The following is a 27,608-nucleotide window of genomic DNA, read 5'->3' as shown; positions in this document are numbered from 1 at the left end:
GTCGTTACCATGCCGACCTGTCAATCAGGCTAGAGTGACTCATACCCATGGCACTGTGTAAATTTTACCACCGCTGTTGAAAAACCTTATTATGAGTTGGCTGTTCACTTTCTCTGGTGAGTAGGTTTAGTTTTAAGACTGCTGTTCCCTAGACAAAATTGACAGCCCTCTTAAAATGACAGTTAACGTGAATTACAGATGCACCTAGCTAAGCAAGCTAGCTAGCTCCACACACGGCCTTTAGCTCCAAGTATATCCAGCTGCAGCCTGCAGACCATGACGGAAGTTGAACTTCCAAATATGGTTTGTCCCAGAAGACACTGCGCACAAAACGTGATGACGTTCACCTCGGCTTACGTACATGATAGATCCTAATGCAAACCATTTTATTCTTTAGAAGCCAACAACAGAACTTTAAATACACTTCTGAGAAGTTTTTAGGCGAGAAATCAACTGTGTAGAGGCAGTTTTACGAAAATTGGCAGTGAATCGAAAATGTGTTCAAACGTTTTCGGAGTTGAGAAGCTCCGCAAGTGCCGACCATGGTGCCGGCAGGTGTTATATAGCTGCAGTAACGTTACCGGAGGCTGCATAGCAACCTATCTGCTAGCCGCTGTAGGGTTAAACGGTCAACATGCATATAAGCAATAACTTTAGGCACATACCCTGGTTGGGGTAAGAGGAATATACTTCGGGGGGCTGTCAGGAATAGCTAGCTAGCTCCAGTTAGCTCCCCCAGGCCCAGTCACACAGACCAGTGCAACCAACACAGCAGACGTGTACAGCACGTACTCTTTTTTTTTTTATTTAACTATGCGTGGGCCGAGCAGTCGAGATAAACGTCATCACGTTTTGTGCGCGGTGGCTTCAGGGACAACCCATATATGGAAGTTCAACTTCCATCACGTTTGTCTGGTTTTTATATACAGTCTATGGTTTGTCTGCGGGCTGCAGCTGGACCCTTCTCGTTAGCTCCACCGTCTCATCCAAATATGCCCACGTCCAGTGCTGCTGGTTGCACAACTCAACATGGCGGCGCCCTTTCGGCCAAACTCGAGGCTTCAAAACGGCAGTCCACAAACCAACAGGTGACGTCACAAATGCTACGTCCACTTCTTATATACAGTCTATGGTTGCACAGAAACTCGTTGCCCCTGAATATAAACTTTTCTATATTGTGTCTCTATAAATGGTCAGAACCAAATGGTTGCAGTGTGGAGGCCTGGAGCTGAAAAAACAAAATAAAAGCACAGGCGGCTTTGCTTTTTGATCAGATCTCTACTAAGGGTGGTCCAATCAGGATTTTGGGGGGGTCATTACCAGGGTCTTTTGAGGCTTTCTATTTATTGTGTAGCACTAGTTATTTATTTAACTATTCTTAACAACATTGTAAATGAAATCTGTAGTGGGTAACTATTAAACATACAATGCAAAACCCACGGGGTCTCTCTCCGTTGCACGCATCACTCCGCTAAGCCCTGCCCACCAAACCCACAAGAAGGAGCAGGTTGCCCCGTGAAGCCTCAGGTATAGGGCCATTCTCCCCAGAGACAGGCTCGCCAGGACTCTGGTCCCTCTCATCGCCACTAGTCTTCTCAAAGACGCCCTCTCCAACGCTTCACGGCCCAAGGCAGAGTAACCCAGGCTTCAGAGGCAGCTGCAACAATGTATAACAGCAGGATGAGAGACTAGATCACCATAGTCCCCTCTCAAAAGTTATTCCCCACTGTATGTCAACTTGCCTCTTTGCCATTTGTTGGATATGAGCTCCATGGCATCAAACATAATGAGTCCAAGACTCCATGTGGAGCTGGGACATGATTGCACATGTTTTGCAACATACGCTGTTGTTTGCAAAGGAGGGATGGGCAGTTCCTTCATTGCTGGTGGTTGCTTCTCAGCCATTGTGTTAGCAAAACTTCTTAAGACGTGCACTGAAGACTTTGAGCTTGACTGAGAGCATGTGCGAGGAGGGGGGCTGCGCAGCATGTACACAAGCAACAATTGATACTGTGGTAGAGACAGCTCCTGGCTCTGATTGGTTGTTTTGTTCAGGGAGCGGTGGATTCAAGCAAATGGCATTAGGAGCAGCCAGTGGAGCCGGATGAACCTGATTTGTTTATCTGATTTTCTGTTTCATGTACTACTATCAGTATATAGTGACAGTTTCAGCAAATATGACATAGTTATTTTGAAAATAATTCCCTACTGCAGTTTTAAGTATTAAAATTAAGAGATGAGAAAATATCATGAATTGTTTATTTACTGGCAGGCAACATATTTCACTCTCTTAAAGACAGCAGCCTACGCTTTGTTATTGGGAGCAGCTGAGAGCTATAACAATTCAGTGTTTCGCACCGAGTATCTGTGGGGAGGGAGTTTTGTTTCTTATTTCACCATTATATTCTACACCTTATTTTAGTGTTTACTCACAAACTACTTTCATCTGCTCACAGTGCTTTTGCCTTCAGTTCTCTCACACTTTTGTATGTTTTTGTATTTTTCCACTCGAGATTCAGGACAGCAGCTGAGCAGTGCGTGGAGGAGGCTTGTGGTTAATGTGGGAGGTTTTCGAAACCAACCGACTGTGGTACCGAATGAAATTAGCACTCGTGTGCTCACCGTTTACCTGGTCTGTGGTTGTAAAATATCTTCCACGTCGTTTCTGTCTCTGTGCATATAAAGATGCTATCACTAGTCACTAATAAAAGGTATTCAGACTAAATTAGGGTAGCAACTGATTATTCTAACATTTCTAATTCTTCTAGAGCAGCAACAATTAGTAGATTAAATCAACAATTTTAAAGTCCCCATGAAATCCCAATCGATGTTAATTTGTTTTTATTGCATATGCCCTGCACTATATGTCACCAGTAGACCAGCATCTGGCCCAACAATGATAAAAAAAAAAAACATTGTTATTGTTATGCGATACAAGAACCCCATACAACATTATTTATCAAATTGGGTCGGTCTTGATTTAGCGCGAGGATACACATGTGACAAAATAAAGTGTCTATACAGTATGTAAAACAGTATGGTTATTTTTTAATGTATCCAGGGTTTTGACAGATCTGGGGAAAACTGCATTTTCATACTATGCACCCTGGGCATGGAATAATTTCCAAAAAGATCTTAAACTAGAAACGTTATATCAATTGATAAATTTAAGAGCGTCATAAAGAATGTGGTGAAGGAGACATGTGGTTGTTTTTCTTGAGGTTTTTGAATAGATGTGGATTTGTTTGTTTTGTTGTGAATTTTTCATGATTGGATGTAGCATTTTAATATGCTGCATTTTAATATGCTGCGTTTATGTATAGCTGCTACCTTGGCCAAGTCTCTCTTGTAAAAGAGATTTTTAATCTCAATGAGACTTCCTGGTAAAAAAAATAAATAAATAAAATAAGATTAATACGATTATATTCACAGAAAGTATAAAACATATTACATGTGTACATTAAAAGTAAATGGACACATGTAATTTACCCTCTCGGGCCTTGGACCCATCCACCATAGTCTCTCCAAATCCTGTGGGAAACAGGGAGTAAAAAGCACAGTTTGACTATTTATTATGCAATTGTAAAAAAAATAAAAAATCTAAAATAAATAAATGGGAAAAAAATGTGAAAAACCTTGTTCGGTATTCAGTATTAGGGAAAGTTTTTCATTATATCAGGTTTTGTCTTTAGCCAAGAATTATATCCCTAACATTAAAGCATATTTTATTTAAAAAAATAAAAAAGCAACCATGTTCAACAATAAACCAAATCACAACATAAAAGCTAAAGCATTAATCTACACAGTTAACAAACAGCAACATATTTCAAATCAAATATAACGAAAGCTATTCTCATTCAATGTTCACAGGGGTCATCTTGCAGTGTAGCTGATGTGAATTCCTGGATATTAAATGTTCATCAGCAATTTCTCTAGTAGTCCCAGTAATTGTTGTTACTGAAGCATGTCACATGACATGGTTAAGCTGTGTTTGACACTGAGAACATGACCACAAATAATGATATACTGAATATCTTGAAAAACTATTGGATTCTGCTGGCAAAATGTTATTTAAACGAACATAGATCTCCTGTTTTTGATGCAACTAAAATGTATTTTAAGTAATCCCTTCCCACTTTTACAAGACACTTTCAGAAGACAGATAATTTATAAGGTATTTAGTATTCTCTTATCAGTATGTGTATGCATGTTCTCAGATGTAGGTATTGTAATTAACTAATATCATGTTCTATGGATGTCTGTCTGATCTTTCTATTCTGTAATAAGGCGGAAAAAGGTGATTTCTTTTTTTTTTAACACTTCACAGCAGTGACGTGCGTGCCTGATTAAGATCCCTGCAAACCAGCTAAATTAGCCAGCGGCTAGAATGCCAGCTAACTGCACTTGATAACAGAAGCAATAAAGTAGCTTAGCATTACCAGCAGAAACACTGTAGCGTCTGTTCATTTTGAAAGGCCCCGCTCTGCAGTCCAACCGAACAGCCCGCTCTTTTCTTCCACTCTGGAAGTTTTGGCAGTGTCTTTCCCGGTGGCGTGTGCTGATTATGACAAAGGCTAAAATTTGAGTCAGAGCAAATGTAAACTTATTAAAACAACTATCACTGATCAATTTTCTTTTAATCAATTAAACTAATGCTTTAATCAATATACTGGATGATAATGAATCATCTAATGTCCAACACAATAACCATAATGTTAGACCACCAACCAATGCTTCCTGACAGGAAAAAGGTGCCACACAGGTCACACTGGATCAAGAAATAAAGAGATGTCCTGGCAGAGTAATGAAAATGTATTCAGTATCCCACTTTGTTAAACTCAGCCAGGATAACTGGCTGAAAGGGTTTCATCTGTTTAAACACAATTTACTACTAAGTGGAAAGGAGCTGAAAGTGCATGTGACTTTCATGGTGGATGAAAACGATTTCAATATAAACCAAAACGCATTTGGCTAAACTCAGTGGCAGTTAGTTGGCACAGTCACACTGAGACTGTGCCGAGTGTGCCAGGTCCGGCTGTGTGAGTCTAGCTATTTGAGATTTTGGAGAAATGAGCGCACGTGGGCGATGATTAGCATTATCAACCTTGGCTGAGAGTCAGTAGGTGCTGTTAGACATACAGTTGTGGGAGTATGGATAAAGGCAGGCATGTGCCAACTCTTCCTTCAACATTGTTGATGTGCCTATGTGGATTACTGGGATAGCACAGGGCAGCCCTATGATGGTCCACAATGCTACTGCACATACACACTCTCACAAGTCTTAGTCATTTTAGGTGAGGGTTGTTCGTCAGTACTGTCTGCAGTTTTGTTGTTTCTACAAAACTCTGCCATGTCTGTTGTTACCCTGGCAGCAGCTAACAGGGATCCAAATAAATATGGCTAACACTGGGCTTATCTGCTTGGCTTACTAAGAGAAACCATAATAGGCGTAGGTAGGCTCCATGCATGAGACATCCTTGGGTGTTGCCAAAAAACAAACACTCATTAACCTAGATACTACGGACCTGTTTGAATGGTGTGCACATTGACAGATGAAGTGTGTGCTCAGTGTGTGTGTGTGTATACACACACACAGTATCCTGACTCCCATTTCAATTACAAGTTCAGGTACATACCCTGGTCTGCCTGGGGCCTTAGCGTGTTAAGATGTACAGAATGTTCTCCTGATGTTTGATTTGAAGCATCTCTTTCTACGCCATTTTTCATAGGGAGCTTTCACAGACATTTATACTGGACAGCCGAGTCCCAAATAGCCGCCTACCCCGTTTATTGGCCTGGTGTGGGAACACATTTTGACAAATAAACGCAGGCCTCAATTAAACGCCTGTTCTGGTTTTTACAGAAGTTCTTCGGATACATAAAACCCTGCCGTTTCATCCGCTTTAGCTGGTTCTAAGTTGCTTAGATCGTTAATACAAATATTAATGTTTAAATGTAGGCTATAATCAATATGTCAGTATGGACATGCTACACATTGTTAGATCGGTTAGATTCTCCAAAATTCAACTGTTCAGTTAATTTAACAGACACAACAAGCCCCAAAGTCTAATTCTTATAGATTTACCGGTGTAAGCTGCATGATAGAAGAGATGGGGAAAAAAAGTGCTGACTCCCGTTATCTTTGAAGCGCTCTTCCGTGATTATTTATATTCCTTTAGTCTGTTAGGGTCCACCGATCAAAAGAATCAGAAAAGCTTTTCATAAAAATTAATCCAAGTTGTGAATACTGTCATGTGAAGTCCATCGTTCTCTGTCTGCTAACTTCTGCCACACATGTGCACTTTTCTCCTCCTGCACTGTGTTGTTTTTGTTACAAGTGCATAAGCCATCTGAATGAATGACGTGTATTTGATCAATTTTAAACCGTTTTATAGTAGCCCATTTCAGTTTTGTGCGAAAGGCCTGTCCCATATGGACGCCTGTCCCAAATATAGGCAGGGTCAATTCAGTGATTTTAGTAGGGCTGACCTCCAATAGTCGAACATTCAATGCTTCGAGCCTGATTCAACTGTCACAGTCACAGCTGAAGCTTCGCAGTGAAACAAGGATCATGCCATTTTGGCGGTATGGGAGTGCTCAATGTCTGATTTTACACAGAACTACCAGTTTTCTCCCAATAAGTTAATATGCAGCCTATTACAACATACTTTTCAACATTTAATGCCGTAAATAACCATGTAAAAAGAATAAAACTTTCAATAAATGTTTTTAAAAGTGCGTAAATAACTCCAAAATTGTAACCCTAACCCTGTGTCGTCAGTGCGCATGTGTAGGCATAGCGTGTGTGTGTGTGTGTAGCGGCAGGAGGAACACTTGCTGAAAAGACGGAGCCCAGGCTTCACTTGTATTGTGCCTAGTTGTCCGCCCCTTGCGGGACTTTCGAATAATTTATCACCGTTGATGAACCACATAAAGAATATTTTAGCATTTTTACATAGCCGGCTACTTGAAATAGACCTGCAAGGAACCGCAACGTGCATGCAGTTGTCGGCAGCACAGCATGCACGCAAAACTCACACAAGGCCGGTGAATGACAGGTAGGTGTGTGTGAGTGTGTGTGTGAGTGAGGGGGAGAGAGAGAAGCTGAAAATTTACAGTAAGTTGAATGAATAGAGACTGCAGCTCTGCAGCTTCTCAAGATTAAAGCGGAGCGACTGTGTTTAACGCCCCGCCCCCCCTCCTGCAATCGCCATGCACAAAAACACACATGATTCTCCTCTCCTCTATAATTACTCCCTCTCCTGTGTGCAATTTGATGTGAAAACTAGTGGAGGACTATAAAAGTGAAGACCCTACAATGTGGACAATGGGTTTATAAATATTGACAAAGCTTTTTAAAACTTTTTTTTTTTTTTTATTTGACACATTGAAAGAAAGAAAAAAACACGGACACAGCTTTTTAAAAACACTGATCACTGTGATCGCTTCATTGTGGCTTGTGGAATGACTTGTTTTTGAACCAGGGACAGAGACATTAAAAACCAGCACCATCCACACCACACTTTATGTTGAGATTACTGAACAATATTTATAACAATAACTTTAGTGAAATATATGTAAAATAGAACAAGGGAACATGTTGCTCTCAGGAGAAGGTGGTTAAAACAAGCATATAGCTGTATATGTTAGTTGTATATTCTGCAAACAGTTGTATTATTTTTCTCTATTCTTTTTAATATTCTTATATAACTCGCATTGTCTATCCCATATTTATATATTTCTAGTACCTTATCACCAAAACAAATTCCCTGTATGTGTTAAATACTATTTGGCAATAAAGCTCCTTCTGATTCTGAGTTTTTCACAATGGCATCCTGACTCTGGCTAAACCTACATCTGTCCACTGCAGAGGCTCTAGCCACAACCTGGAGAAGTAACTAGTATACATAACTGTATTAGTACAATATTACAACAGAAAATAAAAAGTACAATGTTAATATAATAGTTTACTGTTAGTATAATAATATAGCCATTATTTGATGTTACTTTATTCATTATAATTTCAGATAATAGTATTCTAAATAAATTCCAGTTGGACAAATCAGCAGTTTCATTTTTGTCAGATGTTTTCATTCATTAAATCCTTGGGCAAGAAAAATTGTCTAAATTGAGGTTAGTCTCCAATTTGTTAATACTAATAACTAACTTGTCAACAGTCATAACCATTCATAATCAAACATTTCAAAAGTTTTCTGTAGCACAAATTTTTTTAATGTCCTCCCCAGCTCCAACCTGTGATTGGTCAGTTCACGAAAAGTGAAAGTGCATCAGCTTTATGAAAAGTTGAACAAGTTTTTAAAAAAAAATTTAAAAAAAAGGCACTCCTTATAGCTACTCAATATTCAATACAGCACTCATTAGCCAGCTACCCAAACTGCTTATCTACTCCCTATTGTCTTCTCTCTTACCGCTTCAGCTGCAAAACCTCGACTAAAAGTTAGACTCACGTGTTTTGAGGATCTTGAGTAGGAGGATGTGGGCTGGTGTATAATCCAAGTGGGCGACGACTCATCTCTCTCGTTCGCTCAAGCGGCCCAGAGAGATTTCTACATCTATATATGTTTGTCTGTAAAGCCAAGTTATAAGATTTGATAGACAATTTTAAGTTTATTATTGTGTTATTATGTTAAACAGTCTATAATTAATTCTTATATTAACAATGTCAATAATGTCTCACCACTCTCACAGCGTCGTTTTTCAGCCGAAGCATGCAGCTGTTTTCAGCAAAAAGCTCTAAAAACCCACTGTTCACCACCTGCTCAGCACCAGCAGATCTCAGACCCCAACATACTTGCTATTTAACAGTGTGTAGGCGTAGGTGGCTGCGATGTCAACGGCAATGTTCACATATTTGCCTGCGTACTTCGCGTGTACCTGGAGGATTAAATGTGAATCCACTAGGGAGCAGATCAGGGCCGGATCGTCCCTCGCCGACAACGGATCATCTTCCTTGATAACCTCCGAATTTGCACAACATAAACAAACCAAATATAGTGAACCTCGAGGAGGTCATGATTTTAATGACATAAAACGATCTCTGTAATTACGGACTAGCTCCAGGAGTTTTACTGTAAACATCTCACCATAAATCTACTTTTTTTAAAGTCTGCTGCTGACCTTCTTCTTTTGCATTTAATAGGTTGGCAAACCAACTGCATGCCGCCACCACCTGGGCTGGTGTGTCGAACAGGAGATCGCTGCCTGTCAGATCGACAAACTGTCCCCACATTCATGTGCTGAATTGCATCTTGCGGACGCGTAGCTTTAATTTCTGGAGACGTGCACAACCTACGCTCGAAAGGAACACAGGATACGCGTGGCAGCCCACTTGCATGGATGAACGCGTAGTTAAAAGCAAGTATATCTAGGGCTTTAGCTACTAGTTGGTGAACATAGTATTTAGGTGCAAATGAGCCTCACCTGATTGTGACTGACCCATCTATCAGTACTATTATGGTGCCAATTTGCCAAAATTCAAACAAACAAGCTAAAAAAAATTTGGTCTTAAGGGGCCTTCACAGTGTCTGTGTCCAGTCTAGGCATTAAATGTATGGCATTAGCTATGTGATCTGGCACTATGGTGATGAGACGTCCCCAAAACTTAGGGACAATCACAAATCCTTTCCTGTTCGTCTTGAAAATTATACTAAACCTGAGTTTTGATTAATCTAATAAAACATTAAATACTGATTGTTGTGAAACATTCCTTTGGTGTTGGCCACAGATGGGCTCTGTTCCAGCTCTCCATAAACTACAGCAGGGACTGCTGGGTATCGTGGACATTGTGTCAACAGCGTTGTTATAGCCACAAACACACACACACACACGTTCGTGCTCTTTCCCCCTTTTTGTTTTCTAGTGTAGATGAAGACAGTGGAAGTTGCAGTCACAAGGACAGGCGAAGTGTAGCTGCAGGCATCCATGGAGTGTAGAGCATAACTGATTTATCAGTAAAATGTATCTTTACATGTTCAGTCAAGGAGACTGTAATCGAACGATTTTTATTTTTAAACATAATCCATTCAGGAAAAGGTATTAGTCAATTTACATAAGAGCTTTCAAAAGCATAATATCCGCCTGTTCTAAGTGTAGTTTATACAAGAAAGTGGTGTACTATCCAAATTCACAATATCAGCATGGAAATCGTCTCTTTTTCCCCTATTGATCGGAATCTAGAAGAGAGATCTGACACGCAGACAGATGTGATTGGCAGCACACTTTTGAAATGAATAAAATTAAATTACTGTTCGTTGACACTGAATGTACTGTACTGGAGGCCACGCCCACCCCCAACTTCCCTGTCCCAAATTCTACCTGTTCACATCTGTCACCCTCTCTGGTATATTTGCTCTATTTGCTCTTTTTGTTATATTTCTTCTGAAATTTGCATGGGCAGTCTTCATTACAGGTGAGGCGACACACCTCTGCCATGATGCTCTGCTGGAAAAACACTGCATTTGTCTGGTGTCTTACAGTAACAGTGAATGACTGATCAAAAAGACAATATTTGGCCGTTATGATTATAAAATGATTATGCACAACAATTCAAAAACAATTTATAAGAGATGTCCCCAAACGTACACAATGCTGACTTGCAGAGGGATGGCACTACATCTTCTTTAGCTTGTAAAACGAATAACTTAAGATCATTTCAAAATAGTACGTTGTGATTTTATATTATTTAATGGAGGAACCACAACTATAAGTAAAGGGGGTAAGTCAGATGACTGACTTGTGTGCTTTGGAAAAACTACTTGCATGTTTTACAGGTTTTTCATCCATATGACTGACTTAACCTTCGGTCAACAGTGGATCTACAAAAGCCAAAGTCACTGTCTTGAGTCACTGTTTGCACACTGCCATATTGTATATCATCTTTTAGTTTAAACACTGGCGTACCTCTCCCTCTGGTACATAGTGAAGTTCTTGTTATAGTAGATTAACTTGGTATGACATAATCCAGAGAAATATACATCACAAGAACATAAAAATATAATTTGCCATAAGAAGAGGCCCTGCCATTGTACAGGAACCTATCGTCCCTTTCCCCCTGTATACTTTAGTGTGCATCTGCCAAGTTCAGTCCGTGAAGATACCAATGTGAAAATCAACATCAGCTGTTCGACACAATTGCACTAACAAGCACCCACATTTGGAAAAAAAGGGTCCAATTTACTTAGGAAAGCTCACAAACTGCCGTTGTTACTGCAGCTCCCTGCGCTCCGGCTGTACACATTTAATTACTTGTGACTTTCATTAGCTGCAGAGCACTCCTCTGACCCCAGCTATTCCTCAGCCTGCATGTCTACAAAGCACTAGCAGCTAGCTAACCACACCACTGAAGGAAAGCCAGCCTGTTGCTGATAAACAGCTGGAATAATTGCCTCTGTTTAAAACATAAGACAAAACCACCAACACTCCGTATAGGTTGCAGAGAAGTATTTTAACACTGCATCAAACCAAACTTCAGAAAACTATAAACATTTAAATAAAAGGTTTTAAGCTTCAAATGCAATGAATATTTTTGAAAACTGAAATATTTGGTTACAGCTGCATTTGTGCTCTAACATTATTAGCAATCAATAAAGGAACATCTTATCTTACCTTAGCAGCCAAATTACCAAAACTTTGTTGTTGATTTATTTATTTTTTGTCGCAGATTGGGAAAAAAATAACAGTGAATTTAAGCCAATGCAAATAAAAGTTTCAAGTCTTGATACATATGCAGCCAAAAACATAATAAAAAGCTACACTATGTATGAAGGTCTATAAAAAGGATCAAAGGGGTCCATAATAGGTTCTAAATGAAGTGAGACAACCAGAGCGCCCTATAACTCACACTGTAGCTAGGTAGTTCTTAGATCCTTTTCACACAAGCTTAAATAATGTGACAGCTGACTCCCACCACAAGCTGAAGCAAAAATGGCTCCTGCAATTTGTACTTTAACATTTTCATCAAAACATTTGGGCTGCGAGGACGGAAAAGGGATGTCTTCCAAATCACTCTCTCTCTCAATGAGTCACCATCCCAGCATCTCATCTGAGAGCAGGAAAAGCAGAACAATGTGTAAAACACTATTTCTAATCAATGTCTGGCATTATATTGGCCAAATTAACAAACAGATGCTTTCTGTGTGTTGCCAACCATGAAGTCACAAGCAAGGCCATTTCACAAGTAGATAAGTGCTTCGATATAGCGTAGTATTCAGTCACATGGAGACTTCATATTACACCAAAATATCCCCAGATTCATATTACACACATGCGACTAACGACTACCTGAGGTCTTAATTTAGGGCCGAAACAATTCATTAAGAAACTTGAATTCTTTGCATCGATGCTTCTTTTAATCCATATATCTATATACAGGGCACTGTTTCACAATAAAGATTACTGACGCACAACGCGCTTACGCTGTGGACAAGTGAAGACAACATGATTTAATTGCGTGAATTGAAAAATGGAGAAAGAGAGAAAATAGCGAGAGACAAGGACGAGACAGGCCAGAGAAAAAGACAGTGTCCAAAGTACGGGATTATATCAAGCTAAAAGAAAAACAACAACAACTCTGTACAATGTGTCTACTGTAAAACGGAACTAGTCTACCACACCAGCACGACGGCAACGGTTCAGCATCTAAACAGTGAGCATCCAATCTACGGAGCGGACACCAAACAAGGCATTTAACGTAGATAATGATTGCTGGTTGAGATGAAGGCTAGCAAAGGAAAGGCACAATTCTTAGTTGTAAATGTATAACCATGCGTTTGTTGGTATTGTTATCCGACTGGTTAGTCCGTGAGTTTGGGATGTAACGTTACAGTGACTTGAGTTACACAGCGGATCATGGTACACCAGCCAAATATCATAAGTGGTATCTGGGGCCTGACCAATAAATCTGTATCTCATTGTTTGATTTCTTAAATATCAATATTAGTATCAGCCTCAGAAAACAAGTAACAATCCTCTAATCAAAGAGGTTCCATACGCTTTTGTTTGCACCTAGCCACATGTGTGTCGGAGTAAGCAACTCACAGCTGGCCTGATGTATCTGAAGCTGCTTGGTAATGACTAAAAACTCCAAAATATGAATAGCTTTGGCAGTTTCAACATTTTATTGTCCCCTCTGGAGAAATATGTCTCCTAGGTAAAACACAGCCTTTAATACTAAAGACATATTTCAAAATATAATATATAAGACATACCACAAAAAAAAACCTTCACAGCTCACATTCTCACTTTTAATTACAATAATGATGTAGCTAAAAAGCTAGCAAATATTCATAAACTAAAACAAAACACACAAATGTTTTTTCCTGACGCTTTAACAGGAGAAGGAGAATGACAGCTTAGTTCAGTGTATTTCTGTTTTATTTCAGCTTCTGCATGCAAATGAATGACGTAGTTGAAGTTGAAAGGAGTGAAGATTACATATGCATCTTGGAAAGACTAGACTCTGAGCTATCCGATGGGTTTAAAGGCCAGTTGTGGATATCTCGTCTTGTCCCACCTCCACACAAGTTGTTGTTTCACTGGCATCCATTTAACAGTGTTTTTTGTGGATAGAGGGTTTCTTAATGGATCTATCCGAAAAGCTATTATGGTCATAGTCTAAGCTAAATAGGCATCCATTACTCTACTTGCTAATAGAATTTGAACATTTCATTATGTTAACAAAGCTGTAACAGTGATTAGTGTTTCAGCATTCAACAGCCCCCCTGAGGTTCTGACAACGATACTACAACTCAAACACAAATTGTTTGAAAACAAACACAATAAATCAGTTATTTTTTTATAAGCTGCTATTCCGCTCCCATGTTGGACGTTGATGTACAGTAAAGATGCTGTTCGGTAGCTAACCCTAAACTTGAACTAAACTGTAGTGTGGAATAAAGAAAACAAAATAAACATTGTATCAAAATAACATTGTATCAAAACACACAGTGGCTCTGCTCCTCTTCTTGAAGCATGAAAATTAGTCTGTGGATGGCTCTGCCTACTCTCTGGAGAACTGTTATTTCCCAGAGAGGGCCACCTCAGTGAAGGTCTCTTCTAGACCAGACACCAAGAGAGTGCTCTCTCTCTCGTAGCAGACTTAATTAAAACCCAACTCTTTTACATTATATAAGCCATGTTTTACAAGTAGATAAAACTACATTAATGTGGAAGACAACTTCAGGAAGGATAATAATAAGAGGGGACTGTTGACAACTGGTTGTGAAAATTATTAAGCCAAACTCATGCTTGATACAATTCAGAGTTTGTCATATTGTTATGACTGAATACTAACAAACACTGAGGATAACCATGTAGATTTATATGTCTTTTAACAGAAGAGCTGATTTACAGCATTAGAGTACTAATGTTACAACCCGTTTTCTAATGCACTCCTGTGTTTCGTCTGTATAAAAACAATTAGCAGAAGCATGCCATAGCCAAAGTGAAGACTGAGTGACTCATAACTAGACAGAAAAGGCTGACATGAAGTCAAACAACGTCCAAGCAACACAGTTACATGCTTATAAAAGGAGAGTCACCAGGTAGTGAAGACAATCTCCCACCTCCTGTTTATAAACCCGTCAATCAACCTACCACGTTTGACTTTTGGGTTTGCATATCTCATCACAGACAAATCCTGTGGTGACCAGTGTGATGCAGCTTGTGCAATTGTGGGTGCAGCGTTTTGCATGCAAAACCTTTACAATACAATCAAATCAGCAGCTTAAAGGCACTATCTTGGTTTGTGTGTGTGTAACAGAGGTAGAGAATGAAGTGTCCAGCCATGCCTATGAGACAGTCTGATGATCATGCATGCTTACCCAGCAGAAGAAGCTTCAGCTCCCTTCTTGCGTCTCTCTTGTCTCGCCGGAGTTGTTTCTCGATCTCAGCGTTGATTCGTTTGGACTCCTTCGCCTCCTCACTCAGGCAACAAGCCATCATGGAGTCTAAAGTCATCACCGCATGAGCTGAAAAGCCCGTCTGACAAGGGGCGCCGGGCTACACCTCACACACAAAGTCTCAAATAAATGACCCCCCCCCCCCCCCCTCGGAGCAACAGTCCGTTTTTCAACAAGTTATATTCAGACGCAGACAACAGAGCCTGGTGTGCTTCCTGCAGAAACTGGCCTTCCTTGTTGATGGAAAAACTGCAGCCAAGGGGTCAAATATTAGACAGCTCTGTCAAAGTCTTGTGTAAATCCTCAGGTTAAAGGGACTGACAGCTGATTACAGAAAACTTGCAATGCAACACGCCCGCAAACATCTCAGATGACTATCTAAGGTGCAAATTTATTTGATGCAATTTTATTTGATGCACTTTAGCATGAAATCAGTTTAGGTAACGTTAACTCGCTCACTAGCTTGTAAGCTAAATGATGCTTAACGTTATAACCACGCTAACGTGACAAGTTGATGATTTTGTTTAGTGTGCCAACACGTTTTAATCCTCCTTCCCGCTGGTTAGCCCATGAGCCTAATACTAATTAGAAATCCGGATTTTTTTTGGTCAAGCTACCAACTTCGGTCCCAGACACAGTGGGACACTACTGGCTGCCACTGCCACATCTGTACAATCCCTCTGCTGGTTGGCCGGCCGAGTACAAGCCTAGCCGCCCCGATACCAACACTGTTACGCCCGCGCAGTGACAATGAGCGTCCGTCAAAACTGTCCATCTACTGAACAAACCGATAGGCTGGCCCTCGGTCTCACGCACTCGACGAACCACAACCCTAAGAACCGCGTTACAATTGCCCACAGAACAGTTATCTTTTGCAGACCGAGGCACCCAGTGACCAGTGAAGCTAAATGGGCAGGCTAATTGTTAGCTAGCTAAGTTAGCTCAGCTAGCCATCCCTGGAATTGCAGCCAGCTGGCTAAAAACCAGAACGCTCGGCCTGACAGAGGACCTTCATTGTGTTTAGCTAGTGTTCCCCAAAAGACCTCACCAGGACCAAACACTCAAAATGCGAAAACGTCTATCTGCCAGTCAAATGGACCCTTGTACTCCGTGCATTTTCTCGCTCCTGGTATTTTTTTTCCCTTGGTGGTGATTGCTCCTCGTCACCCACTCCTCAACCCCGGCGTGATGCTGCTGCTGACGTCGCTTGGGATATGATTGATTGACAAGAGGCAGGGCGAATGAAAACAGAGCTTGTGGGCGTTTGAGGCGGGCCTTTCCTGGCTGGTCAACTTCCCAAAGTTTGCTTGAGAGGAAGTCTTCCTATCGGAGGCGTGTCGGCGAAAGCAACTGACATTTGGCTGGACGGGCAACGCCCATCTCCTGTCAAACACCAGCGCACTATGCTTTCATCCTGACTGCTTCTGCTAATTATACTTATGTATTTTTACCTAAGTAGGATTATGAATGCAGTAATATTTTTACATTTTATATTAGTAATCAGAATCAGAAATATTTTACTGATCCCTGAGGGGAAATTCTTGTGTCACAGTGCACATCAAGGAAAAAAGGAATAGAAATAATAATAGAAATTTGGTAAGTAAAGAAATGTATAAATAAATAAAGTAAAATATATTTTGACCATTTCTTCTACTGTTGTCTGCAGCACAATACGTAAAGTAGGCCTATATACTTCTGCCACATTATCAGCTTTGGCTTTCACCCAAAAAGAACACATTGTCAACAAACATAGATACTGTCAATATTTGACATGGCTTTCCTTCCTTTTGTTATGGATGTTAGGATAAGTTAAGTGTCTCATGTTTTCCAGTAAACTTGGTATTGGAAAACACCAAGACTCATATTTACTTTGTGACGCATACGAGACAGGATAAAGTCAAAGAAACAGTAGGCCTATATCAATTACAATTTAACAGAACAATTCAGTCGTTTTCCTTTTAACAGACGGTCATGACCCTGACTCATTTAACACATGGGTAGCGGCGTACCTTCTACTATAATCAGCTAAAAGGTTTTTTTTTTCTGTTGTTCTGATGATATGTGTTTGTCACTTAAAAATTTGCTTTTAAGATATGAAACCTGAGTTTATCAGTCAGAGTGTTGTAAGAAGTATTCAGATCCTTTAATAAAACAATATCACACAATAAGTCCTGCTTTCAATATTTTACTGAAGTAAAAGTAATGTTATAACCACAATGTGCCAAAAGTACAAATACTAATTATGCATGTGTAATGGGAATTCCAAACATATTGCATGTAACCCTGAACTCAGGGATATTAATGTGTGATGTGGCACTGAATCTGTGTAAACGTAACAGTCCAAATATCTCAGTTCTCTTTGTTATCCAGAGTGGGACAACTTGTCTCTGTGGGACGATACGATTGACTCTAAAGATGGATAAACAACAGACTCACTCAGCTGTCCTCACTCATTCGAGCATACAAGTATACAGGTGCTGGTAAGATAATTAGAATATCATCAAAAAGTTGATTTATTTCAGTAATTTCATTCAAAAAGTGAAACTTGTATAATGTATACATTCATTCCACACAGACTGATCAAGTGTTCATTCCTTTTAATTTTGATGATTATAACTGACAACTAATGAAAACCCCAAAATCAGTATCTCAGAGAATTAGAATATTGTGAAAAAGTTCAATATTGAAGACACCTGGTGCCACACTCTAATCAGCTAATTAACTCAAAACACCTGCAAAGGCCTTGAAATGGTCTCTCAGTCTAGTTCTGTAGGCTACACAATCATGGGGAAGACTGCTGACTTGACAGCTGTCCAGAAGACGACCATTGACACCTTGCACAAGGAGGGCAAGACACAAAAGGTCATTGCCAAAGTGGCTGGCTGTTCACAGAGCTCTGTGTCCAAGCACATTAATAGAGAGGCGAAGGGAAGGAAAAGATGTGGTAGAAAAAAGCGAGCAAGCGTGCAAGCAATAGTGATAACCGCACCCTGGAGAGGATTGTGAAACAAAACCCATTCAAAAATGTGGGGGAGATTCACAAAGAGTGGACTGCAGCTAGAGTCAGTGCTTCAAGAACCACCACGCACAGACGTATGCAGGACATGGGTTTCAGCTGTCGCATTCCTTGTGTCAAGCCACTCTTGAACAAGACACAGCGTCAGAAGCGTCTCACCTGGACTAAAGACAAAAAGGACTAGACTGCTGCTGAGCGGTCAAAACTTATGTTCTCTGATGAAAGTAAATTTTGCATTTCCTTTGGAAATCAAGGTCCCAGAACCTGGAGGAAGAGAGGAGAGGCACAGAATCCACGTTGCTTGAAGTCCAGTGTAAATTTTCCACAGTCAGTGATGGTTTGGGGTGCCATGTCATCTGCTGGTGTTGGTCCACTGTGTTTTCTGAGGTCCAAGGTCAACGCAGCCGTCTACCAGGAAGTTTTAGAGCACTTCATGCTTCCTGCTGCTGACCAACTTTATGGAGATGCAGATTTCATTTTCCAACAGGACTTGGCGCCTGCACACAGTGCCAAAGCTACCAGTACCTGGTTTAAGGACCATGGTATCCCTGTTCTTAATTGGCCAGCAAACTCGTCTGACCTTAATCCTATAGAAAATCTATGTGGTATTGTGAAGAGGAAGATGCAATACGCCAGACCGAACAATGCAGAAGAGCTGAAGGCCACTATCAGAGCAACCTGGGCTCTCAAACACCTGAGCAGTGCCACAGACTGATCGACTCCATGCCACGCCACATTGCTGCAGTAATTCAGGCAAAAGGAGCCCCAACTAAGTATTGAGTGCTGTACATGCTCATACTTTTCATGTTCATACTTTTCAGTTGGCCAACATTTCTAAAAATCCTTTTTTTGTATTGGTCTTAAGTAATATTCTAATTTTCGTAGATACTGAATTTGGGATTTTCATTAGTTGTCAGTTTTAATCATCACAATTAAATGAAATAAACATTTGAAATATATCAGTCTGTTTGTAATGAATGAATATAATATCCAAGTTTCACTCTATGAATGGAATTACTGAAATAAATCAACTTTTTGATGATATTCTAATTATATGACCAGCACCTGTATGTGTGTTGCTGTGAGTCCTTCTGCAGAAGACTTGAATAAAAGTTTGCCTGAGCTATTTATTTGAAAAGCTCAAATTTTGGCGTTGTCGGCAGGATCACACGCGTGAGAGGACTTTGACACTCAGAGCTGGGTGGTAAAAACCGTACGGTCAGAGTCTGGGACTCTGGGACTTCAAACCTCCCCTCAGAAATACTGGTGAGACGTTGAGGGCCTGACACCTGAGTGTCTGAGGCTCGCTCACCGCTGTGATCCATAAGAACCTGGTGGCTAGCAACACTCTCTTTCTGGTGAGTAGGCTGTTCAAGTGTAATGATTCTAGCTACCAAACGGGGTGTGCATGACAGACGTGTCAGCAGGTCAGGCCTGGGGCCGCTGTGTGAATCGGCAAAGCTTTGGGGTTAAAAGTACTATAGTCAAGAAATCACTGTTGGACAGTGGATTTCTTTTAGGTCTGGGACCTTACTGTGCACAGATAAATTATTTTTATTCATTTTAGAGGGTTATACTTTTTTTATCATTTTAAATTATCATTATCAGTGATTTGTTAAAAGTTTAACCTCTTACAGTGCATCATATATTGTAACAATATTTCTCCCTGAAATGTAATGGAGTATCAGTATAATACAGAAGAATAGAAATACTGATGTACCTCACTATTTGCATGACTTGAGTAAATGTTCTTAGTTACTTTCCACAAGTCATTTGTGTAGCAGGCAGTAGAATATCTTGTTGTTGTGGTAGTGGTTAAGCTTTAGCGAGTAATAATTTGTGTTAAATCTGTGAAAAGAAATAATCCATTGTTTTTATCTTCATAGGGTAGAGCAGTAGTGGAAGAATTATTCAGACTATTTACTTAAGTAGCCTACCACAAGTAAAAGTCCTGCATTCTAAATTGTACTTAAAAGTAAAAACAATTAAAAGTACACAAGTATTAACAGTAATGTGTACTTATGTACACATTACATATGCGCAAATGTGACAGCATGTACTTGTTGTTTTGCACATGAAAACTGATATTTAACATGTGAAAACATGTTGAAATCAGATGTGAAATGCATTTCAGAGTATTATATCATTATATACAATGTTATATCAATATACATATTATATTATTGGCATAAACCAAGCCAACAGAGTTGGCAGGGCAGAAACTTTGGGTTTTTTAAGTCGTAATATTTGTATTAATATGTCAAAGCTGGGACAAAAATAAAGATTCAGTGAACAATTATATGACATGTGCACATAAACCAAAATAGGTTTCCCCCCTCACACTCAGCTTTATGAAGCTCTTGAAGAGTCATCTGACCACCATGATGCATAGGAGCATTTGGTCCAGTCCAGTTATAATACACTGCCAGTTTCGGCTAAGGCTCTGCAGATACTACAGAAAAGAGAAATTATACAAGACTTAATACCGCATGCATTTATTGCTCATTACTCCTGTCAAAAGGCAGAGCTCTAACAGTATGCAGCCACTGGCTCTTACCACAGCTGCAGCTGCTCTGCTTGGCTGTGGTGGTTGACAGCCATAATCATAACAACCAAAGCACCGCCATGGCCACAGCCACAATCACAGAGACAGCACCGGCCAAAGCTATGTCACCCCATGGCTACAGTCATGATCACAGCTATAGTCTGTCTCAATCAGCCTAGGCAGCAGTCGGTTAGAGACCTCGGTTAACTAGCTCTCCTAATTAACTAGCTAGCTGTAATGACACAGACTTGCGCCTGAGCCAGCCAAAGCTGAGGATGTGCCCCTTCTTGTTGTGGTCACAACCAGAGGTTGTCGATCACACAACAAGTCAAGCCTGCAACACAAAACCTCAGTCTTTCTCTCTGAATCAGAGGGAACACTAAAGTAGCCTATTTTAAATAACAATTCCCATCAGGACCATTGGGGTCCTGTACAGCCCCGCCGTGGCCACCCTATTTCTAAAATCCTGTAGTTGCCACTGTTCACTGGATTATAATTTATGTTAATTAATATAAAGCAGCATTTTAATTTTAGGCGTGAAGCTAATTTTAACTACTTTATACAATGTTGAGGAGCTTAATTTGCAACATCACATCATGTGTATAAAATCCTAATTGTCATAGTAACTAGTAATTATGTCTATGAAGATTCTCAGTCATCCAGGTCATAGTTATCCAACGAAGGTTAAAATGAAGGGCAACTGGACTTGGTTGAAGCTACTGGAAGACGTTTCGTCCCTTATCCAAAGGACTTCTTCAGTTCTGAAGTCCTTTGGATAAGGGACGAAACGTCTTCCAGTAGCTTCAACCAAGCTTCAACCAAGTCCAGTTGCCCTTCATTTTAACCTTCGTTGGATAACTAGTAATTAGTTGTCAAGTGAATATATAGGAGTAAAAAGTACAATGTTTCGCTCTCAAATATAATGAGGAAAAAATATAAAGCAGCACAAATTTGAAATAATCCAGTAAAACACAAGTACCTCAAAACTGCTCTTATGTACAGTACTGGATAGTGATGATATTTATTTTCCACCGCTGCAGTAGAGAGTTGTTAACTGTGAATGCAGAGATGAAAATACTTGTTAGCAATTGTACTTTCCATTGATAAATTCAGCCAAGCCCGAAGAGAAATTCTTGTAGCATTGTAGGCTCCTAGGCTGATGACTTAATGCCTTATTATTCATCCTGTCAGTGTTTTCAGTCACTCCAATGGTGATAATGGTGATTGTGACAGAAGCAAAGGCAAAATGCTCCTCAGGTGTTCACCACCAGCATCATCCCAGTTTTAACAGTAGAATTACAACAATGTCACTGGGTTTCTTAATCCTTTGGAGTGTACTGAGGTGGCAGTATTGTGGCAATATTGTTGAGCCAAGTGACATCTTGTGGACATGAGATGTAGTTACAACAGTGAGGTTCAATAAAACACATACACAACAGGCACTTTTGACCTGTATCAGAACCTTGAACCTTGGGGCAGCTGTGGCTCAGGAGGTAGAACGTGTTGGCTGTTAATCGAAAGGTCGCCGGTTCAATCCCTGGTTGCGTGTCGAAGTGTCCTTGGGCAAGATACTGAACCCCGAATTGCCCCTGGCGGCTATTCCGCCAGTGTATGAATGTGTGTGTGAATGTTAGTTTCTGTTTGAGCACTTAGGCTCAGTGTATGAATGGTGAATGCAGATGTAGTGTAAAAGTGCATTTCACTGAAAGGCGCTATACAAGTACAGAACATTTACATCTTGCTATCATATCTGGATATGAGAAGAAACATCCAAATCAATATCAATGCATTGAGGCTCAAATCACATCCAAACCTCAATTCACAGACATTTTTTGAAGTTAGTTTATGGGATATGGCTTTATAATTAAATCCATTCACCCTAAAACATTTCAATAATTCAACTTAAATAATTGGCTGGTAGTTTCTCGCAGTTTTCAAGGCTAAACTGCTGCACCTCAAAACACACAGGCCCACGTAAACAACAAACAACAAAACCGTGGTTGGGTATGTTTGGTATGATCAGGAAGATCTTCAGTCATGACTCATGACAAAACAACTAGACCTGCACACATCTCAGCCGGATTTAACTCGGGCTGCAACTCATGCCACAAGCCCACAGAAAATGACTCATCATTCAACAAACACTTAGCTTTTATGAATGGGCCTGTTTTATACCTAGTGTTTATGTATTTTTCCTGTTTAATTTAGTCTGTTTTGTTTTTTCCTTTTAATCCACATGTTCATGTGTCTGTGCACTTTTCCAAGTTTAATAAAAAGTGATCTTCATGAAGAACATCCTCACATTATGTTTAAGTCTTTGTAATGGAATGTAAAATAAATTGCAATCTTCATTTGCATGTCTACAAATGACTGTAAGAAAACTGTTATACAGCAGTGGTTCCTAACCTGAGAGGTGGGAGACTACCAACAAGATGAATGTGAGGGGTTGCTAAATGAAAAACAGAGCAGGAGAGAACTCCACCTTTTTTTTCTTGAGCAGGCAGTCACTGTCCTAGCACCCAGGCTCTGGAACAATCTTCCTCCCTCATTAGATCAGCTAGGTCTGTTTCAAAAAACATTTAAAAACCCCACTATCTTAAGTTAGCTTAGTTAGTTTCTGCTTCATATTGTACAGCACTTTGAAACCTGTGTTAAAAAGGTGCTATACTTTACTTACTTACTCACTCTTTGGTGGAACTGCTCACAATTCATATGCAGACGGAACCTGAGGGCTCACCTCTTTATTTAAAGAGGACACAAGCCAACAAGGATGTGAACCACTGGCATAAGCTGGACACTTCATCTCTACCTCTGACATGCATGAGCAAATGTCTTGAAAGATTTTGTTGCATTCTTAGTTAGTGTACTCCCCCAAAACAATCATGCTTAAAAATCTTGTTTGAACAATTGAGTTTCAGTGATTACTCTTGCTTAACGACAGTTTGCATAAGTCAATTTGTTCTTAGAAGTGAGGTTAACATGATAGGAAACAGACTGCAGAGTCTCCATCGTCTCCCTCATGTCAGCGTCTGATGACGGCTGTTGTCAGATTAATCATTGATCATCCTCTGTTTCCCACAGCAGCCAGCAACAGGGGACAAAGTCTCATCTCCCCCCCGCTCTCCTTCCTGCTGATCTCTCTGCTACTGTGGCTGCCTATGAGGATTCATCCACAAGATGATTCAAGACCTACAGAGCAGACCTAATTAGACAATGTGTTGTATCATTCTTGGAGACTCACTTCTGATGTCTTCAGATATCTAACCTTCCTGTAACTGAAAACATTAAAAAGATACAATCCTGTTAGTGTCAGTACACACCGTCTTGCTGTGCAGGATTCCCCAGTGCTTACTTAGTTCATTTCAATATTATATACATTATTCATGTAAACAAACTTTCTATGTGAATTAAATACAAAAGTATCCTCAACAATAAATTGTCATTAAGCCACAAAACATATCACAAGTAGGCCCATCTCAAAGGGCCTTGTTTTGTTTTTGTTTTTTTACAGGATTAACACCTCTGTAAAACAAAGTTAACCAAGTGTCATGAAATATACATGTAGTAGATCTATAACTTTATACACTTATAGGCCTATAACACGAACAAGACCCCTCCATGCACACCTCTCTTGCTCTTTCACCTCACTTGTTTCCATGGCAGTGGATCAAGTGATCTCAATATCTGAGACCTGAAAGCCTGGACCAACCGGTTCGGGTGGCTGAGACAAAAGATTGACATCAGAATAGCAGCAGAGGAGGACAGACAAAATGCCTGTACATGTCATCTCAGCTAGGAAAACACTTGCAAGGGGATCACTCTTTCCATCCTTTATACTTGATGTATGACGTATGATTCCTACAGGCATGTGTTTGTCAGCGATGAGCTTGTGTTTTATTGGATCACTTAGTATATTTTATTACAAATGTAATGAGTGTATAATTTAGCTGTTTGTGTTTTACATAGCTGTTATATTTTTTATAACCAGATGAAAGTTTAATATTTTTAGTTAAGATTAACTAGTAAAGTTTCCAAATGTACACCAAACATAACCTGGTGGATGTCTGTGAAGATTCCTGATGGAATGTAAAATTGTATCTTTCAGCATGTAGTAAATAATAATTCAGTAAAACTCCTGCGGGCCGTGATTTCACTCCAGTTTAGCTGAAACATAAGCAGGGAAGCCTCAGCCGAAACTTTATCCGCAGCGCAGCCCACTCATTCATGCTGCTGTCAAATCCAGCTGAAAGAAAGAATATTAACTTCCGGTAGAAGTTTTTCAAAATAATGTTGCTTTCTGACCATGAGAAACGTTTTAGTTGAAACACAAACACATGCAGCAATAGAATAACAGATACAGAATGCAAAAAAAACAACAACACCAGCAACACAAATAAATAAATAGGTAGCAGGTAGCATCTGCCATTAGTTAGACTTTATATCCTGTAGAATGGACCACATGTAGGCTAAAGGGTTTCGATGATTCTTCCATGAAACATGATTTGTACTTTAGTCAGTCCATCATCGGTGTCAGAAATAAGCCCCCAAATAACTAAGTAACTATATGATTGAAAGTTTAAATAATAAATAAATCTGAATGATACAGTGTCAGCATAGCATCCATCCATCCATCCATCTTCATCCGCTTATCCGGGGTCGGGTCGCGGGGAGCATAGTATCATACTGGTGTTTTCATGTCAGTGTCAAACATCAAAGACAGCATGAAACATTCAGCCATAGACGTGGGCTATTAATTTTCTGTCAATCAGCATTGCGTAGCTATTCTGTCATATTCATGTCATCCATGAATCCATCTGTAAAACTCGTGACCAGCTTGTTTACTTTTGAACATTGTGCCAGAGGAGAGTTCAGTATCAACAAAGAATAACATACTGTCTTCTGAACTATAACCAGCATGGAGTCAACCTACGCGTGTTGCACCTTTGGTCACAATGCAATCATTGATGTCATAGCTTTTTTGGCGTGTTTTTTTTTTTTTTACAGCTGTTAAAAATAACTAGCCTAATAGTAAAGGCAAATTATGTTTAAGATTAAGATTTAAAATAAGATTAAGATTTAAGGACATGCCTCATATTTTACAAATTGATCATGTGTTTTGCATGTAAAAACTTAATCTGTTAGCCAGAGTTGTACTGGAGAAAAGAAGAAAAGAATAATATAAAACATAATTAATGAGGATATAGGGGACACAGAGATGGTTGTAACAGGGGTCAGTTGTAAAATTTCTCAGGAACAAGTTATGAATCACTGATTCACTCTGTTGAGTTTAGTCCTTATTCCACATGGGAAAAAGTAGCCCCCTGTGACAGGCAAAGCCAATTTTAGAAGGTAAAAAGTTATTTTAAAACTTATTATAGCATTACCTGCTTTGCAGTTAAACTCACTGAACTTAAATCATGTTTAATGTGTGTCTATCTATCTAGATATCTTAAATGCTAGTTGTCAGTGCGCCCACGCAAAGCTAGCGTTTCAGGATTACATACCAAGTCAATGCAAAGAGGCAAATAAATGCGAATTCTTCCTGCCAGGTAATGCGAATGAGCGACGCGAATGACGTGAACATGCACGCTTAATTTGCTTCAGTAAGTGAAACTTTTCCGACTGTTGTGTGGAGTGGACGAGGCAGAGTGGAGGGACAATAGGCCTACCTACCGCCGACTGAAAGATAGGCTACTGAGAACCCATCCACACTACAGACTGTGCGGTAGGCTAGTCCGTTGTTCTTTAAAAACTGAGTTTTAAAACAAATATGATCTCAGTCCCCACCAGTGTTTTAGCTGCGTTTTAGTTGATCTCTGTCTACATTAAATCGACTGAAAACGCACATCCAGTGGCCGTTTACGTACTGGGCATGAGCATGCAGGCTTAAAATGAAGCAGATGGTCTATTCCATAGTTACAGAAGATTAATTAAAGTAATGCAGGCAAAGAACCACATAAGATTTTTTTTTGCATGGACCAATAATGAGCTGGGACTGTTATTGAATGTAATACGGGAGTTAAAATTGACTTTGGTGGCTGAAAACAGACTGGAAGTTGTTGCAAAGTAAACATTGACATACGATATGAGTGTTATATGCACAGTAGGCCTACAAAATATTTTAATAAGAACACCAAATCAAAAACTCTGTCAGTAGCTTTGTGCACCAGATTCTGCTCTGAGCCCGCAGGCAGGAGGAGCTCAGTGTTAATTATTTTATTAAATTATCTTTTTATTTGTAAATTTTGAGGTTAGTAAGTTGATTTGTCTTCACTAGCGGGTCTCAACCTGTCTGCTGCAGAGAGCCACTTAGTTGCTTTGTGATACAGCTATTGTTGTACTTCACTATTAAACAAGTTAGCATAACATAGCCCTGATTGATGCAAACATCCTTTAGAAAACAAGCTTTTTAAAGGTTGTTTGCTTGTTATTTAGTGGATGGACCTGACAAAACTTAAAATCATATGTTTAACGAATCGGCATCATGATGTAGCCTAGTTATTTACTGCAATTAAATCACAGCTAAAATACTCTTTTTTTTTTCAGCTGTTGTAAACCATGCTGTGTATCCTCACGTTGTATGGGAACACTCACACGTGTAGTCCAGCGATTAAACTCATGCGACTATACAGGCACAGTCTGTGAACGCACCATAAACTGTAAGGTGAGCTATGGCTACAACAATTTGGGTTGGTTGTAACAAAAAGATTTTGGGTTAGTTGTAACAACAATTTAGTGTTTAGTTGTATTTACATGTTTTCTTTTAATTTCAGTTGGCTATGTGTCTGACACACACAGTAACGTTTAATTGTTTAATTATTATGTTTAAATATTAGTGTAAGACCTGTAGGCTTCTGTGTGTGGTCCCATGAGGCCCGCACTCCAGGAGTGCCATGTCTGCCATGAAAGACAAGCACACACACACACACACACACTAATAATAATAGTTGGTGCACATTTCCACATTTTGTTAAATTTTATTTTTATGGTCACTACTACTCAAATGTTACAACCATCCCCGGTCTAACCTATTTTACAACTCCGTCTTTGAGATGCTTTTAACTATATTCCATTTTCAGTAAAACCCAGCAGCATTACTAAAACTCATCACCTAAATTGTTCTTTTATG

General features: G+C 39.7%; 1 protein-coding gene across 2 annotated transcripts in view; it reads right to left on the bottom strand.

The window, feature by feature from the left end:
- Positions 1–14,976, bottom strand: part of LOC119900765 (guanine nucleotide-binding protein G(q) subunit alpha) — a 45,595-nt gene extending 30,619 nt beyond the window's left edge. For both annotated transcript variants that reach the window (XM_038715996.1, XM_038715997.1), the window contains exon 1: positions 14,841–14,976. In XM_038715996.1, coding sequence (XP_038571924.1) covers positions 14,841–14,976 — 136 coding nt within the window. The remainder of the gene's footprint in view (positions 1–14,840) is intronic.
- Positions 14,977–27,608: the final 12,632 nt, after the last annotated feature.

The sequence above is a fragment of the Micropterus salmoides genome, unplaced genomic scaffold (assembly GCF_014851395.1).
Source record: "Micropterus salmoides isolate LMB-PRFRI ecotype aquatic unplaced genomic scaffold, ASM1485139v1 Ms_hic_scaffold_13, whole genome shotgun sequence".
NCBI classification, from domain to species: domain Eukaryota; kingdom Metazoa; phylum Chordata; class Actinopteri; order Centrarchiformes; family Centrarchidae; genus Micropterus; species Micropterus salmoides.
This window is presented reverse-complemented; position numbering and strand designations above follow the sequence as displayed.